This window comes from Mesoplodon densirostris, chromosome 16 (genome assembly GCF_025265405.1).
Source record: "Mesoplodon densirostris isolate mMesDen1 chromosome 16, mMesDen1 primary haplotype, whole genome shotgun sequence".
NCBI lineage: Eukaryota > Metazoa > Chordata > Mammalia > Artiodactyla > Ziphiidae > Mesoplodon > Mesoplodon densirostris.
The window spans coordinates 24,728,459-24,748,404 of record NC_082676.1 but is presented as its reverse complement, the minus strand read 5'-3'; the positions used below and the strand labels follow the sequence as shown (position 1 = coordinate 24,748,404).

The 19,946-nt window shown below is 36.9% G+C and overlaps 1 protein-coding gene across 7 annotated transcripts in view; it reads right to left on the bottom strand.

Moving 5' to 3' along the window:
- NCOA6 (nuclear receptor coactivator 6) overlaps positions 1–19,946 on the bottom strand; it is a 110,002-nt gene that overhangs the window by 50,333 nt on the left and 39,723 nt on the right. For 5 of the 7 annotated variants that reach the window (XM_060120325.1, XM_060120329.1, XM_060120330.1 and 2 more), the window contains 2 exons: positions 9,902–10,007; positions 3,503–3,784 (listed from right to left, as the gene is read on the bottom strand). In XM_060120325.1, coding sequence (XP_059976308.1) covers positions 3,503–3,737 — 235 coding nt within the window. In that variant the 5' untranslated portion in view covers positions 3,738–3,784; positions 9,902–10,007. The remainder of the gene's footprint in view (positions 1–3,502; positions 3,785–9,901; positions 10,008–19,946) is intronic. The other 2 variants (XM_060120327.1, XM_060120328.1) reach the window with 1 other exon arrangement.

Below are 19,946 nucleotides of genomic sequence, written 5' to 3'. Positions count from 1 at the left end.
CTTAGTTGCTCCGCGGCATGTGGGATCTTCCCGGACCAGGGCTCAAACCCGTGTCCCCTGCATTGGCAGGCGGATTCTTAACCACTGTGCCACCAGGGAAGCCCAGACTTTAAATTTAATCCCAGCTGTACCACTTAGCACCTGGGTGACCATGAACAAGTTACTTCACATTTCTGAAACTTCTTTCTCGTCTCTAAAACCATGAAAAAACTACTTCATGAGACTGTGAGTGTTAAATGAGATAATAATATGCCAAAAATCTAGCACAGGATCTGACACACCATAGGCACTAAATAAATGGAAAGCAGTACGATGGAGTAAGGAACATAAGAGAGAAGGGAGAGACAAGTTTAAATTAATAGAATAAGGTCTACTTCTGGACTCAGTTCAATGTATATGAACTGAGAAGCTAAGAATATTCAAGTTTCAAATTTCAAGTGAAATTTTATAAAAATTTAACTGGCAGATACGCCAATTGTAAGATATTAGGGAATCTGTAGCTATAATTCACTAAACTTGTTTAAAGAAAGAGCACTAAAAAGGAAAATAGTAGATTCACTTATAAAATGTTAAGCAATTTTACTTCTTCAAATGAAACAATTGAAATTTTAATACTCATATTTAAATTTTCACTGGGCATCTCTGTGAAAGATATTCATAGAGGGAGCAAACATTTCTTCCAATATCCTATAAATGCTTCAATTTAAGGAAGGCTTAAATCTTGATTCTTTATGTCTCTCATTTTTAATCTTTTTCTACTTTAAACAATTTCCACTGAAGCATACCAAACTGAGGAGAAAAGCAACATAAATTTGACAACTACATTTCAGTTAGGATATGAAAACATTATATTTCAGCAAATCTGAAAAGTCAATGCAAACTTTAGAACATGTTTTTAAATTAAGATGCAAAAGTTAAACTAATTGAGGAGGTAATGTTTTCTGTAATTATATTTCACAGTTGGAAAGCAAATCCCAGGTCCAGTTAGATAATAAAAAAACATTTTTTCCCCAACAACCCCATACAAAATAATTTTCTCTTTTGTTATAAACTCAGCTACATTAAATCTCTTGTATCCTCCATTCAATTATACATTCCAGTATTGAGAAAATAGTCATACAGGAATATCTATTCTCAAAATAAGAAATATATATGGATACAGGAAAGTGCCTACATGTTGCCTAAAGCCACTGCCACCTCCAAAACCATTATGCGTTATACATTTATCCAGACATGGAGTCTACTTGTTCTTATGTGGAAAAAAGAGATCATTTGCTAAGAGCAGAAGGTTAGTACAATCACAGAGCTTTAGGAAGGATTATGAAATATTTAGTTTAAGTCTATTTTATAGGTGAGGAAACTGAAGCCCAGAAAGTCTAAGAGATTTGCTCAGAATCCAGTGGCTACCTAGCAGCATCATGGCATCAGAATCCAGCTCCGCTTTTCAGGTCATTTTTCTTTCCATGATATTTATGCATCCAAACAGCAAAAGGCAGGGAGCTTGAGATCCTGGTACCACAGAGTATAGATGCTTCAGGGCTTCTTCCCAGTCTGAACAGTACTGGAATCTTATATTTACGTGGTCTAGACAAACGTTAAATTTGCTTATGACATTATCTACTTGTGATAAACCTGCAGAAAAATCTTTAACTGTAACAGTTACATTTTATCAAAATTTTTTTTTTTTTTTTTTTTTTTTTGCGGTACGCAGGCCTCTCACTGCTGTGGCCTCTCCCATTGCGGAGCACAGGCTCCGGACGCGCAGGCTCAGCGGCCATGGCTCACGGGCCCAGCCGCTCCGCGGCATGTGGGATCTTCCCAGACCGGGGCATGAACCTGTGTCCTCTGCATCGGCAGGCGGACTCTCAACCACTGCGCCACCAGGGAAGCCCTATCAAAATTTTTAACTTCCATCGTATTTGAGAACATCTGACTTAAAATACTTTTTGGATCAAGACTGTAACTGATAACCGTAAGTCTGAGTCTGCTAATTTATTTAAAAGCCATTAATAAACTAATTCAGCAATTTAAAAACAAGAAAAAAATGTGGATAATTAAGAGCAATGAGCAGGACTTCCCTGGTGGTCCAGTGGTTAAGAATCCGCCTTCCAATGCAGGGGACGCAGGTTTGATCACTGGCTGGGGAACTAAGATCCCAAATGCTGTGGGGCAACTAAGCTCGTGCGCTGCAACTACTGAGCCCGTGCGATCTGGAGCCTGCGCCCCACAACTAGACAGCCTGAGTGCCGCAACTACTGAGCCTGCGAGCTCTAGAGCCCAAGCGCCAAAACTAGAGAGAAGCCCACGTGCTGCAATGAAGAGTCTGTGTGCCACAATGAAAGATTCCACATGCCACAACGAAGATCTCACGTGCCTCAACTAAGACCCAACACAGCCAAATAAATATTTTTTAAAAAAAGAGCAATGAGCAATGAACAATTTCAGGTGCAGCTAGCCCTTAAGATATGATATATTATGACATGATTATGGTGATAATTACAACTTTCACCATAGAAGTCTCTAATACTATGTTAAATAATCCAGAACTATAGAGAAGTCTTATATAACATAGTAAAAGAAAGACCTTTGGAAAAAAAGACAGCTCTCCTCCTGACATCAATTCTAATGAATAAGACCCCAAAAACCTAAAGAAGTTGGTTAGCACTGAATCAAATCAAGATTTGTGATAAAAGGATAAAATCTAGGCTTTGTACTATGTCTGAAGGGATTAAATAACTGTGCTACCCAGAAAATATGGAGAACATCTAAACCAAAGTTGACAAGCACAACTTCCCACAAGACCACTACAGGTTATCTAAATGTGTGAAGAGGACAGATGGGACTGTCGTGAGGGGAAGGCCTGCCTTCAGTGGCAGCTGCTACTCAGCACCACCTGGGATAGGAGAGCTCAATGTTATCTGACCTTTCCTGTTTAAAGACAAATCTAAAATCTGAATTTTAATGTAAAATATCTCATTTTTTAAAGCAGTGGCAATGAAATTCAAACATTAAAAAAAAAAACAAAACCCAAAAACTAAAGTGGACCATAACACATGGCTGCACATGGATACACACAGCAGGCTATTGGTTAACCTCTGACCTAAAATTTAAAAGAACAAATTTCAAGTTCATTTTAAGTAGAACCATGGAGTAAAAGATTTTTGTAAGTTTTAAGTCACCTCAAAGATCCAGTCTTACTTCTTCATTTTATAGGTAAGGAAACTAAAGACCAGAGAGCTAAAATTAGATAGAATTACTCCTATCCATTAGAACAGATAATTTAAGGATTACTATGCTAAGTAATGCTTTGTTATGTTCAGTTACTCCATGTACTTAAAAAAATACAACAGCATTTCTATTTAAAAAAAATCCTAAAATTCCAACTTTGCAATTAAAATCAGCCTTTCAACCTAGTACAACCACAGTTGTACTTTGTAAAACTCGAGATAACCATAGAAGGACAATTCAAAGAGTAACAAGAAGGAAAAATAAAGCAAATTACCCATGTGTAACAAATTGGGCACGTTCTCCAATATTGTGTCCAATTTCCATTTGAAGTCTTTATCATCTATATTTCCTTTGAAGGCCACAAAGATTGTGGAATCCTCCAAAATACTATCACTTTTTGAGTCATCATCTTCTAGTCCAGAGTCAAAATCCATCTCTGAGTCCTCCACTGTTGATGAACACAAGGAAGTATAGATGTCTTCTAAGTTTGGAAGGTCATCCAAAACCATGGTGAATATTATTCCAGAAGCATATGCCAAGTGGACAATAAAAAAACCTTTGAAAACAGAAGATACAAAAAGCATTACAATGCATAATTACACAGTCAACAATGTATAATTATAGTTCTATGAAAACTATAATTTATTTACTTCCAAGTAATAAGGAAGTACTATAAAAATTAAGAAATTACAGAGAGGATAAGCTAGTTTAATTAAGATATTCTATAATAGTTCTTAAAGATACCAGAAATAAAAATATACCACTTTTAAATAAAATTCCTTTTATTTTGTCAGCCTAGAATAGGGGCAGAAGGGAACTAAGGATCACAAGAAAATAAAATAGGTATTTTCTGAGAATTAATTCATATAAGCCTTTTGGTTGACCCCCATAGAGCAAGACTGGGGTTGACGCCAAGACTCCCCTTACTCCTGTCCTAACAAAAGCTTCAGAGCAGCCAAGGTTTCTAAAGCCCTCTGCTTTAACCTGCAAAGGACAACTTGACCTAACTAAGAGCATCTGCAGCACTACCTAAAATCCTAAAGTCTTTCATGAGGACCATTTAAAACAACTTTTAAAGGATTATTAATAGTCACATAGCTGAAAATAATGATTCAGAAACAAAACAAAGACACAAAAATTTTAAAATACTTTTGCAAAAGGAAAATAAGTGGTTAACACATATTTACAGAGGCAAAGAACTATGTCTAGGACAGAACTAAATTACTTTTTAACTTTTAGGTCTAGGGAAGTCACATTTTCTGCTGTTTTCAGTTATGTTGCCTACCAAAGAGTACACAAATATTAAAGACCACACCATGTGGCCATTTCCTCCATTATCTTTGAGATTGATGATCACATTCTTAACCCAAAAGTGAATGAATGAACATTAATTTTCAGCACTTGTGTGAAGCAAGAATGGTACAGAAACATAAGGACCTCACACAAATCTTCTAATTTTAAAAAAATTCCCTATACAAAGCATAATTACAGCTTTTTTTTTTTTAAGATTGATAAGAAAAAGAGGACTGAAAATAAACCCACTAAAATGCAAATAGTGATTGTGCTAGGTTGGTAAGATTGTTGGTAAATTTTTTTTTCCTATTTTCCAAAAACGCTGTAAGTCATTAGGAAAATGCAAAGCTAAATATGCTGTAATATGGTTATACTACTTGCATAAATAGAATAAAAGTATCAACTTTTTAAAACTGTTTAACTTTTCTTTTTAAAATAATCACTAAACTTCAAGAGCAAAGGCTTTTCAAAAACCAAACCTAAGCAATTTTAAGGGGGAAAATTCCTCTGTTGTAAATAAATATGGAAAAAAACTTTTACATTTGAGCAGAGCGTCTTATAGTCTGGCAATTTTAACCTTTCCTAGTACCATCAGTGTTATAAAGGAACAGTGTAATTTGGATGGTTAAGAAAAAACAGCATTCAGGACTTCCCTGGTGGCACAGTGGTTAAGAACCAGTCTGCCAATGCAGGGGACATGGGTTCGAGCCCTGGTCCGGGAAGATCCCACATGCCACGGAACAACTAAGCCTGTGTGCCACAACTACTGAAGCCCGCGCGCCTAGAGCCCAGGCTCTGCAACAAGAGAAGCAACCACAATGAGAAGCCCCTGCACCACAACGAAGGGTAGCCCCTGCTCGCTGCAACTAGAGAAAGACCATGCGCAGCAACAAAGACCCAAAACAGCCAAAATTTAGGAAAAAAAAAAAAGTATACAATTCAATTTTTAAAAAGGAAAGCTTTAAAAAAATAAAGAAAAAACAGCTTTCAGAAAATCCTTTATAAATACCATTGCCATTAGTCAACTGCCATCTACATTTTACAGATATTAAAGAACTTTAGAGGTAAATAAACAAAACTAAAAAAGATTTTTAGGGCTTAAAAGCTGCTGCTTGGAATTTCCCTGGCGGTCCAGTGGTTAGTGCTCCGCACTTCCACTGCAGGGGGAACAGGTTCAATCCCTGGTCGGGGAACTAAGATCCTGCATGCTGCGTGGTGAGGCCAAAAACAAAAACAAAAACCCCCTGCTGCCCAGCAGAAAGAAGTCTGATTGCTGAAAATGCCTGAAAAACTGTAGCTATTTAACAGCTGTTCCAAAGTTGAAACAACTGCAAGACGGGAATTTAAAATTTAAGACATGTTTTCCAAAAGAACCTTTAACTGGAAAGGAGAAAACCAACTAAAAAACCTGCACTTTGATAGTCTTCTGAAGAGGTTGTTGGTCATGCCACGAAGTCTGTGTATTCAGATATGGAAAACCCTCAACTGGTAGACAAGAAGTCAGCTAATTCAAATTCAGGAATTATCAGTTTAACAGTACTATGGGCATTATACAGGTGCTTAAAAAAAAAAAACAAGAAATAGAAAGTCAGTCTATGAAAAAAATTACTGGCCTTCCCTACAAAAAAAATTTTTTAAAGAAACTTCTTCCGGGCTTCCCTGGTGGCACAATCATTAAGAATCTGCCTGCCAATGCAGAGGACATGGGTTCAAGCCCTGGTCCGGGAAGATCCCACATGCCGCAGAGCAACTAAGCCCATGTGGAGCAACTAAGCCCGTGCACCACAACTACCGAGTTTGTGCTCTAGAGCCTGCAAGCCACAACTACTGAAGCCCACACACCCTAGAGCCCGTTCTCCGCAACAAGAAAAGCCACTGCAATGAGAAGCCCATGCACTGCAACGAAGAGTAGCCCCTGCTCACCGCAACTAGAGAAAGCCCGCGTGCAGCAACGAAGACCCAATGCAGCCAAAAATAAATAAATTTATAAAAATTAAAAAAAAAGCGGGCCTCCCTGGTGGCGCAGTGGTTAAGAGTCCGCCTGCCGATGCAGGGGATGCGGGTTCGTGCCCCGGTCTGGGAGGATCCCATATGCCGCGGAGCGGCTGGGCCCGTGAGCCATGGCCGCTGGGCCTGCGCATCCGGAGCCTGTGCTCCGCAACGGGAGAGGCCACAACAGTGAGAGGCCCGCATACAGCAAAAAAAAAAAAAAAAAAAAAGAAACTTCTTCCAGATAACATATTCTTTGAGATTAATGCCCACTTAAACTCTAAGGATTTATTATCAAAATAATGGAGTAATCTTTGAGTGAAAATGTAGTTCAGTGAAAACTCTCTCCAAGAGTATAGGTGACTAGAAACTCATTTGCTTATTTATGGTCATCTATCATGAGCATGTGCTATTTCTTTGTGTTTGCTAAGATTAACCACCAGTTATCTTGCTCACCCACATAATTTCCAGATTACCTACTAATTTAACTTCTTATTGGGGCTATTCTGATTTTTTATAAAGAATCTAAAAACAAATATGATATTCAGGAGAAATTTTAAAAGCAAGCATATTATTTATTCTACTTGTCCAAGGTAGAATGAAAAAGATTTTCAAATGAAATCATTTCAGGAGCCAAAGAGCCAGTTGATAAAGGAAAGCTTTTTTTATGCAAGAATGCCAACTTAAATATAAAAAGATGGTATCATTAGAAAACCCACAGTTTTGCAATCCCTAATAAAATAATTCAGGCAAGGATCATCAGTAAGGAAAAAACACTATGTGAAAATTTGACAGAGTTCTGGATAGTTACACGATATCAAAGTATCATCCCAGATACCTGCTGCTTAGCAAAGGGAAAACTGTAACTTCACAATGGAAAGACTTGACTTCTACCACTTGAACGCAATGATCCACCTCAGCATCATTAACAGAGAAACAACCAGAAATTATGTACAATATTAAGTGCACAGCATTACCTATGAAATATTCCTGCCAAAATGTTTAACCTGAATCTAACAAGTTTTTAACAGGAGACAGAGGAACAAGTTAAAGAACACCATGAGGAAATAATTAGACAAATCTAGAGTGTAGGATTTCTACAGCACAATTGGCTTGGCCTCTTCAATAAGTCAGTGGTCACAGGGGAAAAAAAGGGTGGGTAAAACTGTTCTACATTAAAAGAGACTTAAGAGCCTTAAAAATCAAGTGCAATGGGGACTTCTCTAGTAGTTCAGTGGTCGAAGAATCCACCTTCCAATGCAGGGGATGCGGGTTCGATCCCTGGTCAGGGAACTAAGATTCCACATGCTGCAGGGCAACTAAGTCTGTGCACTCTAGAGCCCTCACACCATAGAGAGCACGTGTGTGCTGCAACAACTGAGCCCACGCGCTCTGGAGCCCGCATGCCACAACTAGAGAGAAGTCCATGCCACAACGAAGAGCTCACCTGCCGCAACTAAGACCCAATGCAGCCAAATAAATAAATATTTTTTTTAAATATCAAATGCAATGTACAGTACTTTATTGGATCTTGGTTTGAAAAAAAAACAGATGCAAAGCACATTTTTAGGATAATTAGGGAATTATTACTAATTTTGCTAGGTGTGATAATAATGGTGCTGTGGTTATTTTTGGACAATGTTCTTTTTTTTTTTTTTTTTGCAGTACGCGGGTCTCTCACTGTTGTGGTCTCTCCCATTGCAGAGCACAGGATCCGGACGCGCAGGCTCAGCAGCCATGGCTCACGGGCCCAGCCGCTCCGCAGCATGTGGGATCTTCCCGGACCGGGGCACGAACCCGTGTCCCCTGCATTGGCAGGCGGACTCTCAACCACTGCGCCACCAGGGAAGCCCACAATGTTCTTATTGTCTCTTAAGACATGCATACTGAAGCATTTATTTATTTTTTTGGCCACGCCACATGGCACGAGGGATCTCAGTTCCCTAATCAGGGATCAAACCCGTGCCCCCTGCAATGGAAGCACAGAGTCTTAACAACTGGACTGCCCGGGAAGTCCCAAGAGATGCATACGGAAGCATTTTGAGGTAAAATGTCATGATGTCTGAAATTTAATCTTGAAAATAATTGAGGAAAAAACAGATTAATCAAATATAACAAAATGTTAATAATGGCTAATTATAGGTGATGAGTATACAGGTGTTCATTATATTTTTATTTGTACTATAAATTACATATATTTGAAATTGATCTTAATAAAGAGTTAATTGTTTGTTTGTTTGTTTTTAAAAGGAAAAAGAGGACTTTCCTGGAGGTCCAGTGGTTAAGACTCCATGCTCCCAATGCAGGGGGCACAGGTTCAATCCCTGGTGGGGGAAGATCCCACATGCCATGTGGTGTGGCCAAAAAAAAAAAAAAAAAAAAAGGAAAAAGCAAGCATATCAGAAACATAGTACTGCTCCATGGTAAAACTCTGCCAGACATCAGGAATGCTAAGAAGCTTATCTATGAACATCTTCCAAATCACAGTATGTTTTAAAAATAAACATATTTGAACATATATATTTATAAATATATAAATTTATATCATATATATTACATATATTTAATTACTTACACCAGTCTTTTCTGATTTAAATATATATTTTATATGTATATTTATATATATTCAGATTCCTATGTGAATAATGGTTAAAAGATTGTCACAGACTATTCAGATTATCTGCCATTTGAGCAAAAAGACAAGACGCTATTACGCACTTCAGAAATCACAAATTCATATACCTACAGGAGTCAGGCACATAAAGTAAATAAGAGAAGAACACTGAATATTAAATGCATTTGCACATACTGTATGAATGGTTTGGGCAATAGGAAACTTGCATACCCATCTATGTTCAGCAGCTGCTACTCTGTTCCACTTTATTACTTCCTTTCTGGAGGGACAGAAGGTGTTGTGCAGGCCCAGGACTAACATTCTGAATTTTAAGAATAGACTAAAATCCATATATTTCGTAAAATCTCCAAATTTTAAAATTGATTTACATTTCTGGAAAATACTCTATGGGCCAAATGAAACACACTACAGCTGCATATGGCCCACAGGCCATCAGTTTACAATTTCTAATTAAATCATGACTCACAAGATTGACTGATAGAACACTAGGCCCCAGTAAACTACACTGGGTTTGGTGTAGTGCTGGAGAAGACCAGGTATTTAAAACGCATTTAAGTCTTATGATGTGCCTCTTGGGAGGTCTATGGACTCCCTGAGAGAGAAAAGAAAAAAAAAAAAAAGAGATCAAGGTCTTAATCCCAGAGAAACAGAAGGCACTCAAACTTAGAAAATTTTTGCAATGTAACTTTGGTAGTGTCATTCCACTGCTTGGAATTAAGCTGAGCCATACTCACTCTCACATAAGGTTTCACTCACCAAAATGTCTTTCTTAATTTTTATCATTTATCCAGGTCATCTTCTAAGTCCAAACAAGCTGGCATTTTTAGGGCTTGTATTTTAAGGTAGCAGCCAAATAAAAACTCTAAAAAAAAAAAAAAAAAAAAAAAAAAAAAGGAAAAAAAGGAAAAATAAAAGTACAGTATTATACAGAAATTACAGAGGTGACCCATCCTTGCATCAGAATGCAAATATCACAATTTATCAAGTCAACTTAGACATCTTCAGACAATGTTAAAATAGGGTTTTCATTAAATCTGCAAAGAATATTTTTTTTCCCTGAGATCTTAAAGCACTCATCACCAAGCAATTCGAAGAATTCAGAAGCAAAACTAAGGGACATATACCAGAATTGTGAAACTGGGACCCTAAGCCTTAGAGCCCTCCCTATACATTGATTTCTAAATCTGTCAAATTAGAACATTCTTTGACATAAATCGCAGCAATATCTTTTCAGATTCATCTCCTAGAGTAACAGAAATAAAAATAAATGAATGGAACAAAATTAAACTTAAAACCTTTTGCACAGCAAAGGAAACTGTAAACAAAAGACAACATATAGAATGGGAGAAAGTATTTGCAAACAATGTGATGGACAAAGGATCAATTTCCAAAATATAAAAACAACTCATACAACTCAATAACAAAAAAACAAACAACCCAATCAAAAAATAGGCAGAAGATCTGAATTGGGCAATTGGGATTAACATGTATACATTTATGTGTATAAAATTGATGACTAATAAGAACCTGCTGTATAAAAAAACAAACAAACAAACAAAAAACAATACTAAACTTTCTTTGGGTTATTTGCATGGAAATATGTTAATATAAATGTTTCAGACACTACATGAAATTTCTAAGAATCTTATATGTTCTGGTATAATGTTATAAGTCATAATTCTAGTTATTACTTTAAAATGTATATCTCAGAAATAACTAAATTTCCTTGTCAACTGCATTATTATGAACTTTCATCAAATCTTTAACCATGGTCATTTTTAAGTCTTTTGTCATTTACAGACAGTTCTGGGTATACTCTGATGCTTTTGCAAAAATGTTCCTATAAAAGGGTTTCATCTTCAAGGAATTCATGCAAAAGACTGACAAGTACAGGTTCCTGGTAACTGACTATACTGCTGAACTGAATGAATAAGCATTTTCAGAACTCTAATGGAAAACTGATGAATTCATAAAAGTGCTAACAAAAGATCAAGATAAAAAAAATTAATTACATGGGACTGAGTGAACTGATGAGGATGATTATAATTTTTGTGACTTTCTGTTTGAATAAAAAAAAAAATCCCACAAGGACTCAGAGACAAAAAATATACAAATCAATTTTCACTGCAAAGTAAAGGAGCTGTTACAGTGGAGGATTACTGGACTGAATGTCAATATTATGACATAGTATGAGTGTGTTTCGTGTTTGGTAATTGTAATCATTGTTGCTTTTGTTGTGGTCATTCATTTACAATGCTTGGTGTCAGTTTATTTATCTCTGATAAAAATAAATACAGTGTGTGTGTGTGAAAAAAAAGAAAGTGAAAAGAATATTTGGAAACAATATTCACAAATCATATAGACTTCAGTATAGCAATGATTATTTTAATTAACATGATTGATAATTTTCACTTTCAAAATTCAAAATTTTAATGTATGCAGTGTATGCAGTGTGACACTCAGCAGTGTATAAATTTCAAGGTTCAACAGATCTGGACTGGAATTACCAGCTAGCCAGTGAGCAGCTGAATCACTGCTTATCTGAAAGGTCTTAGATATATTGCTTAACCTCTCTGAGCCTCATATTTTTCATCTGTAAAATGGGAAGTAAGAATCTCATGAAGGTGCTGTGAGGATTAAATGAGATATAGTTTGTGAAAACACCTAGCGGAGAGCTAAAAGAACAAAGGGCCAAAGGTCTTTTCATGTTTTCCTAAAACTTATTGAGGTAGAAGTCAACATTAAAAAGCTTACTCAAAGAGAAACTGTTTGATAAAATACAATTTATTGGGTTTTTTTCTAGTTATAAAAGAATATATAATTTTTATAGAGTCTTTAAAAATATAGAATATTTTTAAAGAATAAAATCAACTGTAATCCCAAAACTCAGATTATCACTACTGATATTTGGGTATATTTCCTTTCAAAACCATCTAGGTTTATATTTAGAGTTTGTATCTTGTTTTTATTGTTTTGTTTGACTTCTAAGTTTGAATTGTTAAGTAGACAATCTAAAATTAAACATCTTTTTTCTTTCAAAAAAAAAAAAGCAGAAGATCTAAATAGACATTTCTCCAAAGAAGACATACAGATGGCCAAAAAGCACATGAAAAATGTTCAACATCACTTATTATTAGAGAAATGCAAATCAAAACTACCATGTGGGGGCCTCCCTGGTGGTGCAGTGGTTGAGAGTCTGCCTGCCGATGCAGGGGATACGGGTTCGTGCCCCGGTCTGGGAGGATCCCATATGCCGCGGAGCGGCTGGGCCCGTGAGCCATGGCCGCTGGGCCTGCGCGTCCGGAGCCTGTGCTCCGCAACGGGAGAGGCCACAACAGTGAGAGGCCCGCATACCACAAAAAGAAAAAAAAAAAAAAAAAAAAAAAACACCATGTGGTATCACCTCACTCTAGTCAGAATGGCCATCATCAAAAAGTCTACAAATAATAAATGCTGGAGAGGGTGTGGAAAAAAAGGAACCCTCCTACACTGTTGGTGGGAATGTAAATTGGTACAGCCACTATGGAGAACAGTATGGGTTCCTTAAAGCTAGAGTTACCTGCAATCCCACTGCTGGGCATATATCCAGACAAAACTGTAATTTGAAATGATACATGCACCCCAATATTCACTGCAGCACTCTTTACAATAGCCAAGACATGGAAGCAACCTAAATGTGCCTTGACAGATGAATGGACAAATTAGATGTGGTGTGGCTGTGTGTGTGTATATTTACATACATACACATATACCCACACAGTGGAATACTACTCAGCCATAAAAAAGAATGAAATAATGCCACCTGCAGCTACATGGATGGACCTAGAGATTATCTGAAGTAAGCCAGACAGAGAAAAGACCAATATCATATGATATTGCTTACATGTGGAATCTAAAAAAAAAAAAAAAAAAGATACAAATGAACTTATTTACAAAACAGAAAGAGAGAGCTTCCCTGGTGGCGCAGTGGTTGAGAGTCCGCCTGCCAATGCAGGGAACACGGGTTCGTGCCCCGGTCCGGGAGGATCCCACATGCCGCGGAGTGGCTGGGCCCGTGAGCCATGGCCGCTGGGCCTGCGCGTCCGGAGCCTGTGCTCCGCAACGGGAGAGGCCACAACAGTGAGAGGCCCGCGTAACGCCAAAAAAAAAAAAAAAAAAAAAAAAAAACAGAAAGAGATTCATAGACATAGAAAACAAACTTATGGTTACCAAAGGGGGAAGGAGAGGAGGGATAAATTAGGAGTTTGGGATTAACATATACACTACATATATTGTAAAATAGATAACCAACAAAGACCTACAAAGACAGGGAACTATACTCAATATTTTGTAATAACTTATAAAGGAAAAGAATCTGAAAAAGAATGAATATATATATATATATATATATATATATATATATATATACACACACATATGAATCACTGTGCTGTGAAACTAATACAACATAGAAAAATAAACTATACTTCAATTTAAAAACATATAAATATATATATATATATATATATAAGCCTAAAAAATAAGTAAATAAATCTGTCAAATTAAAATGAATTAACATCATGGCACACTGTTCACAAATGCTTGGAGCCAAAATAAAAATATTTTGTACATACACTAAATAGAAGACCTACTTCTAACAGAATTTCAAATTTTGTATTTAAACTCCATAAAGGTATTCCACAGATTTTAGTTTTTTCCTATTTTATCTACAATAGCTATACATTTTTTTCATTAAATTTTCAGTTCAGGTTCTAAAGTATTCTTTATTGTGCACATAGAAATTATGCATGGAAACTGCATAATTTTGGCATGCATCAGAAAAAATTTCCCTCTTAATAAGAAAATATCAGTCTACAATGTCTTTAACTGGACTGCTATAGTTTTACATTATTGCCAAATATTGATTTTATAATCTCAAAATTTTAGATGGATATATGTACTAGGTATTAATAAATAATTATTAGAGAAAAACCTATCTCTTATTTTTTAATTCAAGAAAAAGCCAGTTTTTAAGTCTCCAAAGGAACATTAATAAAAATTAACCTTTAAGAAAGGCCATAAAGAGGCTTCCTTGGTGGCGCAGTGGTTAAGAATCTGCCTGCCAATGCAGGGGACATGGGTTCAATCCCTGGCCCAGGAGGATCCCACATTCCACGGAGCAATTAAGCCCACGTGCCCCTAGAGCCCGTGCTCTGCAACAAGAGAAGCCAAAACAATGAGAAGCCCACGCACCACAACGAACAGTAGCCCCCCAGCTCACTGCAACTAGAGGAAGTCCATGCACCACAAGGAAGACCCAACACAGCCAAAAAAAAAAAAGAAAAAAAAAAGCCATAAAGAAAATCTCAATAAATTAAAAAGTAACAATAGAACAGTCAAAAACTCTGGTGACAATGCACCAAAATTATGAATTTAAAGTAAAATAAAGAAACAAAGGCCTTTTCACCTTAAAACAACAACAAAACCCTTGGATTTGGGTTAAAAAAGAAACCAAAACTGCAAAATTTCTAGAAATAAGGAGACTACTACATACTGGAACCTAAAGAATACAGCCAAACCAGTAGAGAAGAAAATTCACACAGCCATGAACACCTATATCAGGGAAAAAAAAAGAGTTACACATTTGACTAAAAAAGTTAGGGGGAAAAAACCAATAAAGTGAACTGAAAGAAAGCAAAATGAAGGAATACAGATAAAAACAAATTAATTAGAAAACGAGTAGCATAGACAAATTAAAACACTGGTGCATTGGGGGGAAGAAATCAGTAAAATAGTTAAACCACTACTTAATCTAGCAAGTAAAAAGGGAAAAGTCCAAATATATAAAATAAGAAATAAGAAAACAGCCACAGAAATGAAATTAAAAGGACAAGAGACTATTTTGCTCAAGCTTTTGTTCATGTTGATCTATGTAAATATGATAATGCCCCCAAAAGCACCACACACAGATTTAATGAAACACTATTAACCTTGTAGAAAGAAGATAATACCTAAAACTATTCCAGAGCAAAAAGAAAACTTCCCAATTCTTATGAAGTAAAACAAGGCTTCTTGATTAAAAAAACAAAACAAAACAAAAAACAAACCTCAAATAAATAGAAATATACTAGCATTTCCTTAACATGACAAAATATATCTTTCAGCCCAAAAGTCAGCAGCTTGCTTAATGGAGAAAGACTAGAGGCATCTGTCATCTAAAGCTGGGAAGAAGTTAGAAGGTGTGGCCAAGATGGAAGTTTCTGGAGGACCCTGAGCTTACCTCCTCCCACAGGAATACCAAAACTGCAACTAATACAGAGCAACTATCTATAAGAATGACCTGAAAACTAGCAGAAAAGATTTTCCACAATTAAATATAAAAAGAAGGAACCACATGAGGTGGGTAGGAGGGACAGAGACATGGTATAGTCAAAACACATACCCCGAGGCGGAGTCAAGATGGCGGTGTGGGAAGACACAGAGTTAGCATCTCCCCACAACTAGGGCACCTGCTGGCCACTGGTGGCAGACTCTAACATCCAAGGAGACAGGAGGAACCCAAGTGAACCAGCTTGCAGGATCTTGGTTCACGAGCCCAGTGTCAGGTGGAAGCTCCTGCGGTGGGAGCTCCAAGTCTGAACCACTGGACTAACAGAGAACCTCAGAACTCAGGGAATATTCATAAGAGTGAGGTCTCACAGAGGTCCTCATCTCAGCACCAAGACCCAGCTCTACCCAACAGCCTACAAACTGCAGTGTTGGAAGCCTCAGGCCAAACAACAAGTAAAACAGGAGCACAATCTCACTCATAAAAAAAGAAAAAAATCAGACGGCAAAAAGTATGTCACAGATGAAGGAGCAAAGTAAAAATCTACAAGACCAAATAAATGAAGAGGAAATAGGCAATCTACCTGAAAAAAAATTCAGAGTAATGATAGTAAAGACGATACAGAATCTCGGAAATAGAATGGAAGCACGGACTGAGAAAATACAAGAAATGTTTAACAAAGACCTAGAAGAACTGAAGAACAAACAAACAGAGATGAACAACACAATAACTGAAATGAAAAATACACTAGAAGGAATCAATAACAGAATAACTGAGGCAGAAGAACGAATAAGTGAGCTGGAAAACAAAATGGTGGAAATAACTGCCACGGAGCAGAATAAAGAAAAAAGAATGAAACGAATTGAGGACAATCTTAGAGACCTCTGGGGCAACACTAAACGCACCAACAATGGAATTATAGGGGTCCCAGAAGAAGAGAAAAAGAAAGGGTCTGAGAAAATATTTGAAGAGATTATAGTTGAAAACTTCCCTAATGTGGGAAAGGAAATAGTCACCCAAGTCCAGGAAGCACAGAGAGTCCCATACAGGATAAACCTTAGGAAACACACCAAGACACATATTAATCAAACTAACAAGAATTAAATTCAAAGAAAAAATATTAAAAACAGCAAGGGAAAAACAAAAAATAACATACAAAGGAATTCCCATAAGGTTATCAGCTGATTTTTCAGTGGAAACTCTGCAGGCCACAAGGGAGCGGCAGGATATACTTAAAGTGATGAAAGAGAAAAACCTACAACCAAGATTACTCTACCCAGCAAGGATCTCCTTCAGATTTGATGGAGAAGTCAAAAGCTTTTCAAACAAGCAAAACCTAAGAGAATTCAGCACCACCAAACTAGCTTTACAACAAATGCTAAAGAAACTTCTCTGAGCAGGAAACACAAGAGAAGAAAAAGACCCACAAAAAAACCCCCAAAACAATTAAGAAAATGGTAATAGGAACATACCTATTGATAATAACCTTGAATGTAAATGGATTAAATGCCCAACCAAAAGACAAAGACTGACTGAATGGATAAAAAAACAAGACCCATATATATGCTGTCTACAAGAGACCCACTTCAGACCTAGGGACACATACAGACTGAAAGTGAAGGGATGGAAAAAGATATTCTATGCAAATGGAAAGCAGAAGAAAGCTGGAGTAGCAATACTTGTATCAGATGAAACAGACTTTGAAATAAAGACTGTTACAAGAGATCAGGAGGGACACTACATAATGATCAAAGGATCAATCCAAGAAGAAGATATAACAATTATAAATGTTTATGCACCCAACATAGGAACACCTCAATACATAAGGCAAATGCTAACAACCATGAAAGGAGAAATCAACAGTAACACAGTAATAGCAGGGGACTTTAAAACTCCACTTAAACCAATGGACAGAAAATAAATAAGGAAATTCAAGCTTTAAATGACACAATAGACCAGATAGATCTACTTGGTATTTATAGAACATTCCACCCAAAAGTGGCAGAATACACTTTCTTCTCAAGTGCACACAGAACACTCTCCAGGATAGATCACATCTTGGGTCACAAATCAAGCCTTGGAAAATTTAAGAAAACTGAAATCATATCAAGCATCTTTTCTGACTACAACGCTATGAGACTGGAAATCAATTACAGGAAAAAAACTGTAAAAAACACAAATACATGGAGGCTAAACAGTGTGCTGCTAAATAACCAAGAGATCACTGAAAAAATCAAAGAAGAAATAAAAAAATACATAGAAACAAATGACAACAAAAACACAATGACCCAAAACCTATGGGATGCAGCAAAAGTAGTTCTAAGAGGGAAGTTTATAGCAATTCAATCTCACCTCAAGAAACAAGAAAAATCTCAAATAAACAATCTAACCCTACACTTAAAAAAACTAGAGAAAGAAGAACAAAGAAAACCCAAAGTCAGTAGAAGGAAAGAAATCATAAAGATCAGAGAGGAAATAAATGAAATAGAAATGAAGAAAACAATAGTAAAGACCCATAAAACTAAAAGCTGGTTCTTTGAGAAGATAAACAAGATTGATAAACCCTTAGCCAGACCCATCAAGAAAAAAAGGGAGTATGCAAATCAATAAAATTAGAAATGAAAAAGGAGAAATCACAACTGATGCTGCAGAAATACAAAGGATTATAAGAGACTACTACAAACAAGTATATGCCAATAAAATGGACAACCATGAAGAAATGGACAAATTCTTGGAAAGGTACAATTTTCCAAGACTGAACCAGGAAGAATTAGAAAATATAAACAGACCTATCACAAGTAATTAAACTGCAACCATAATTAAAAATCTTCCAACAAACAAAAGTCCAGGACCAGGGCCTCCCTGGTGGCGCAGTGGTTAAGAGTCCGCCTGCCGATGCAGGGGATACGGGTTCGTGCCCCGGTCTGGGAGGATCCCATATGCCGCGGAGCGGCTGGGCCCGTGAGCCATGGCCGCTGGGCCTGCGCATCCGGAGCCTGTGCTCCGCAACGGGAGAGGCCACAACAGTGAGAGGCCCGCATACCGCAAAAAGAAAAAAAAAAAAAAAAAAGTCCAGGACCAGATGGCTTCACAGGTGAATTCTGTCAAACATTTAGAGAAGAGCTAACACCGATCCTTCTCAAACTCTTCCAAAAAATTGCAGAGGGAGAAACACTCCCAAATTCATTCTACGAAGTCACCATCACCCTGATACCAAAACCAGAAAAAAAATCACAAAAAAAGAAAATTATAGACCAATATCACTGATGAACACAGATGCAAAAATTAAACAAAATACTAGCAAACAGAATTCAACAGCACATTAAAAGGATCATACACCATGATCAAGTGGGATTTATCCCAGGGATGCAAGGATTCAATATATGCAAATCAATCAATGTGATACACCACATTAACAAATTAAGGAATAAAAACCATATGATCATCTCAATAGATGCAGAAAAAGCTTTTGAACAAAATTCAACACCCATTTATGATAAAAACTCTCCAGAAAAGGGGCATAGAGGGAACCTACCTCAACATAATAAAGGCCATATATGACAAACCCACAGCAAGCATCATACTCAATGATGAAAAACTGAAAGCATTCACTAGGATCAGGAACAAGACAAGATTCACTAGGATCTCGCCACTCTTATTCAACATAGTTTTGGAAGTCCTAGCCACAGCAGTCAGAGAAGAAAAAGAAATAAAAGGAATACAAAATGGAAAGGAAGAAGTAAAACTGTCACTGTTTGCCGATGACATGATACTATACATAGAAAATCCTAAAGATGCCACCAGAAAACTACTAGAACTAATCAATGAATCTGGTAAGGTTGCAGGATACAAAATTAATGCAAGAAATCTCTGGCATTCCTGTACACCAACAACAAGAAATCAGAAAGAGAAATTAAGGAAACACTCCCATTTACCACTGCAACAAAAATAATAAAATGCCTAGAAATAAACCTGCCTAAGGAGGAGAAAAATTTATACTCAGAAAACTATAAAACACTGATGAAAGAAATCAAAGATGACATAAACAGATGGAGAAATATACCATATTCTTCGATCGGAAGAATCAATATTGTGAAAATGACTATACTACCCAAAGCAATCTACAGATTCAGTGCAATCCCTGTCAAACTACCAATGGCATTCTTCACAGGAGTAGAACAAAAAATATTACAATTCGTATGGAAACACAAAAGACCCCAAATAGCCAAAGCAGTCTTGAGAAAGAAAAACGGAGTTGGAGGAATCAGGCTCCCCGACTTCAAACTACACCACAAAGCTAGAGTAATCAAGACAGTATGGTACTGGCACAAAAACAGAAATATAGATCAATGGTACATGATAGAATGCCCAGAGATAAACCCACGCACATATGGGAACCTAAGTTATGACAAAGAAGGCAAGAATATACAATGGAGAAAAGACAGTCTCTTCAATAAGTGGTGCTGGGAAAACTGGACAGATACATGTAAAACA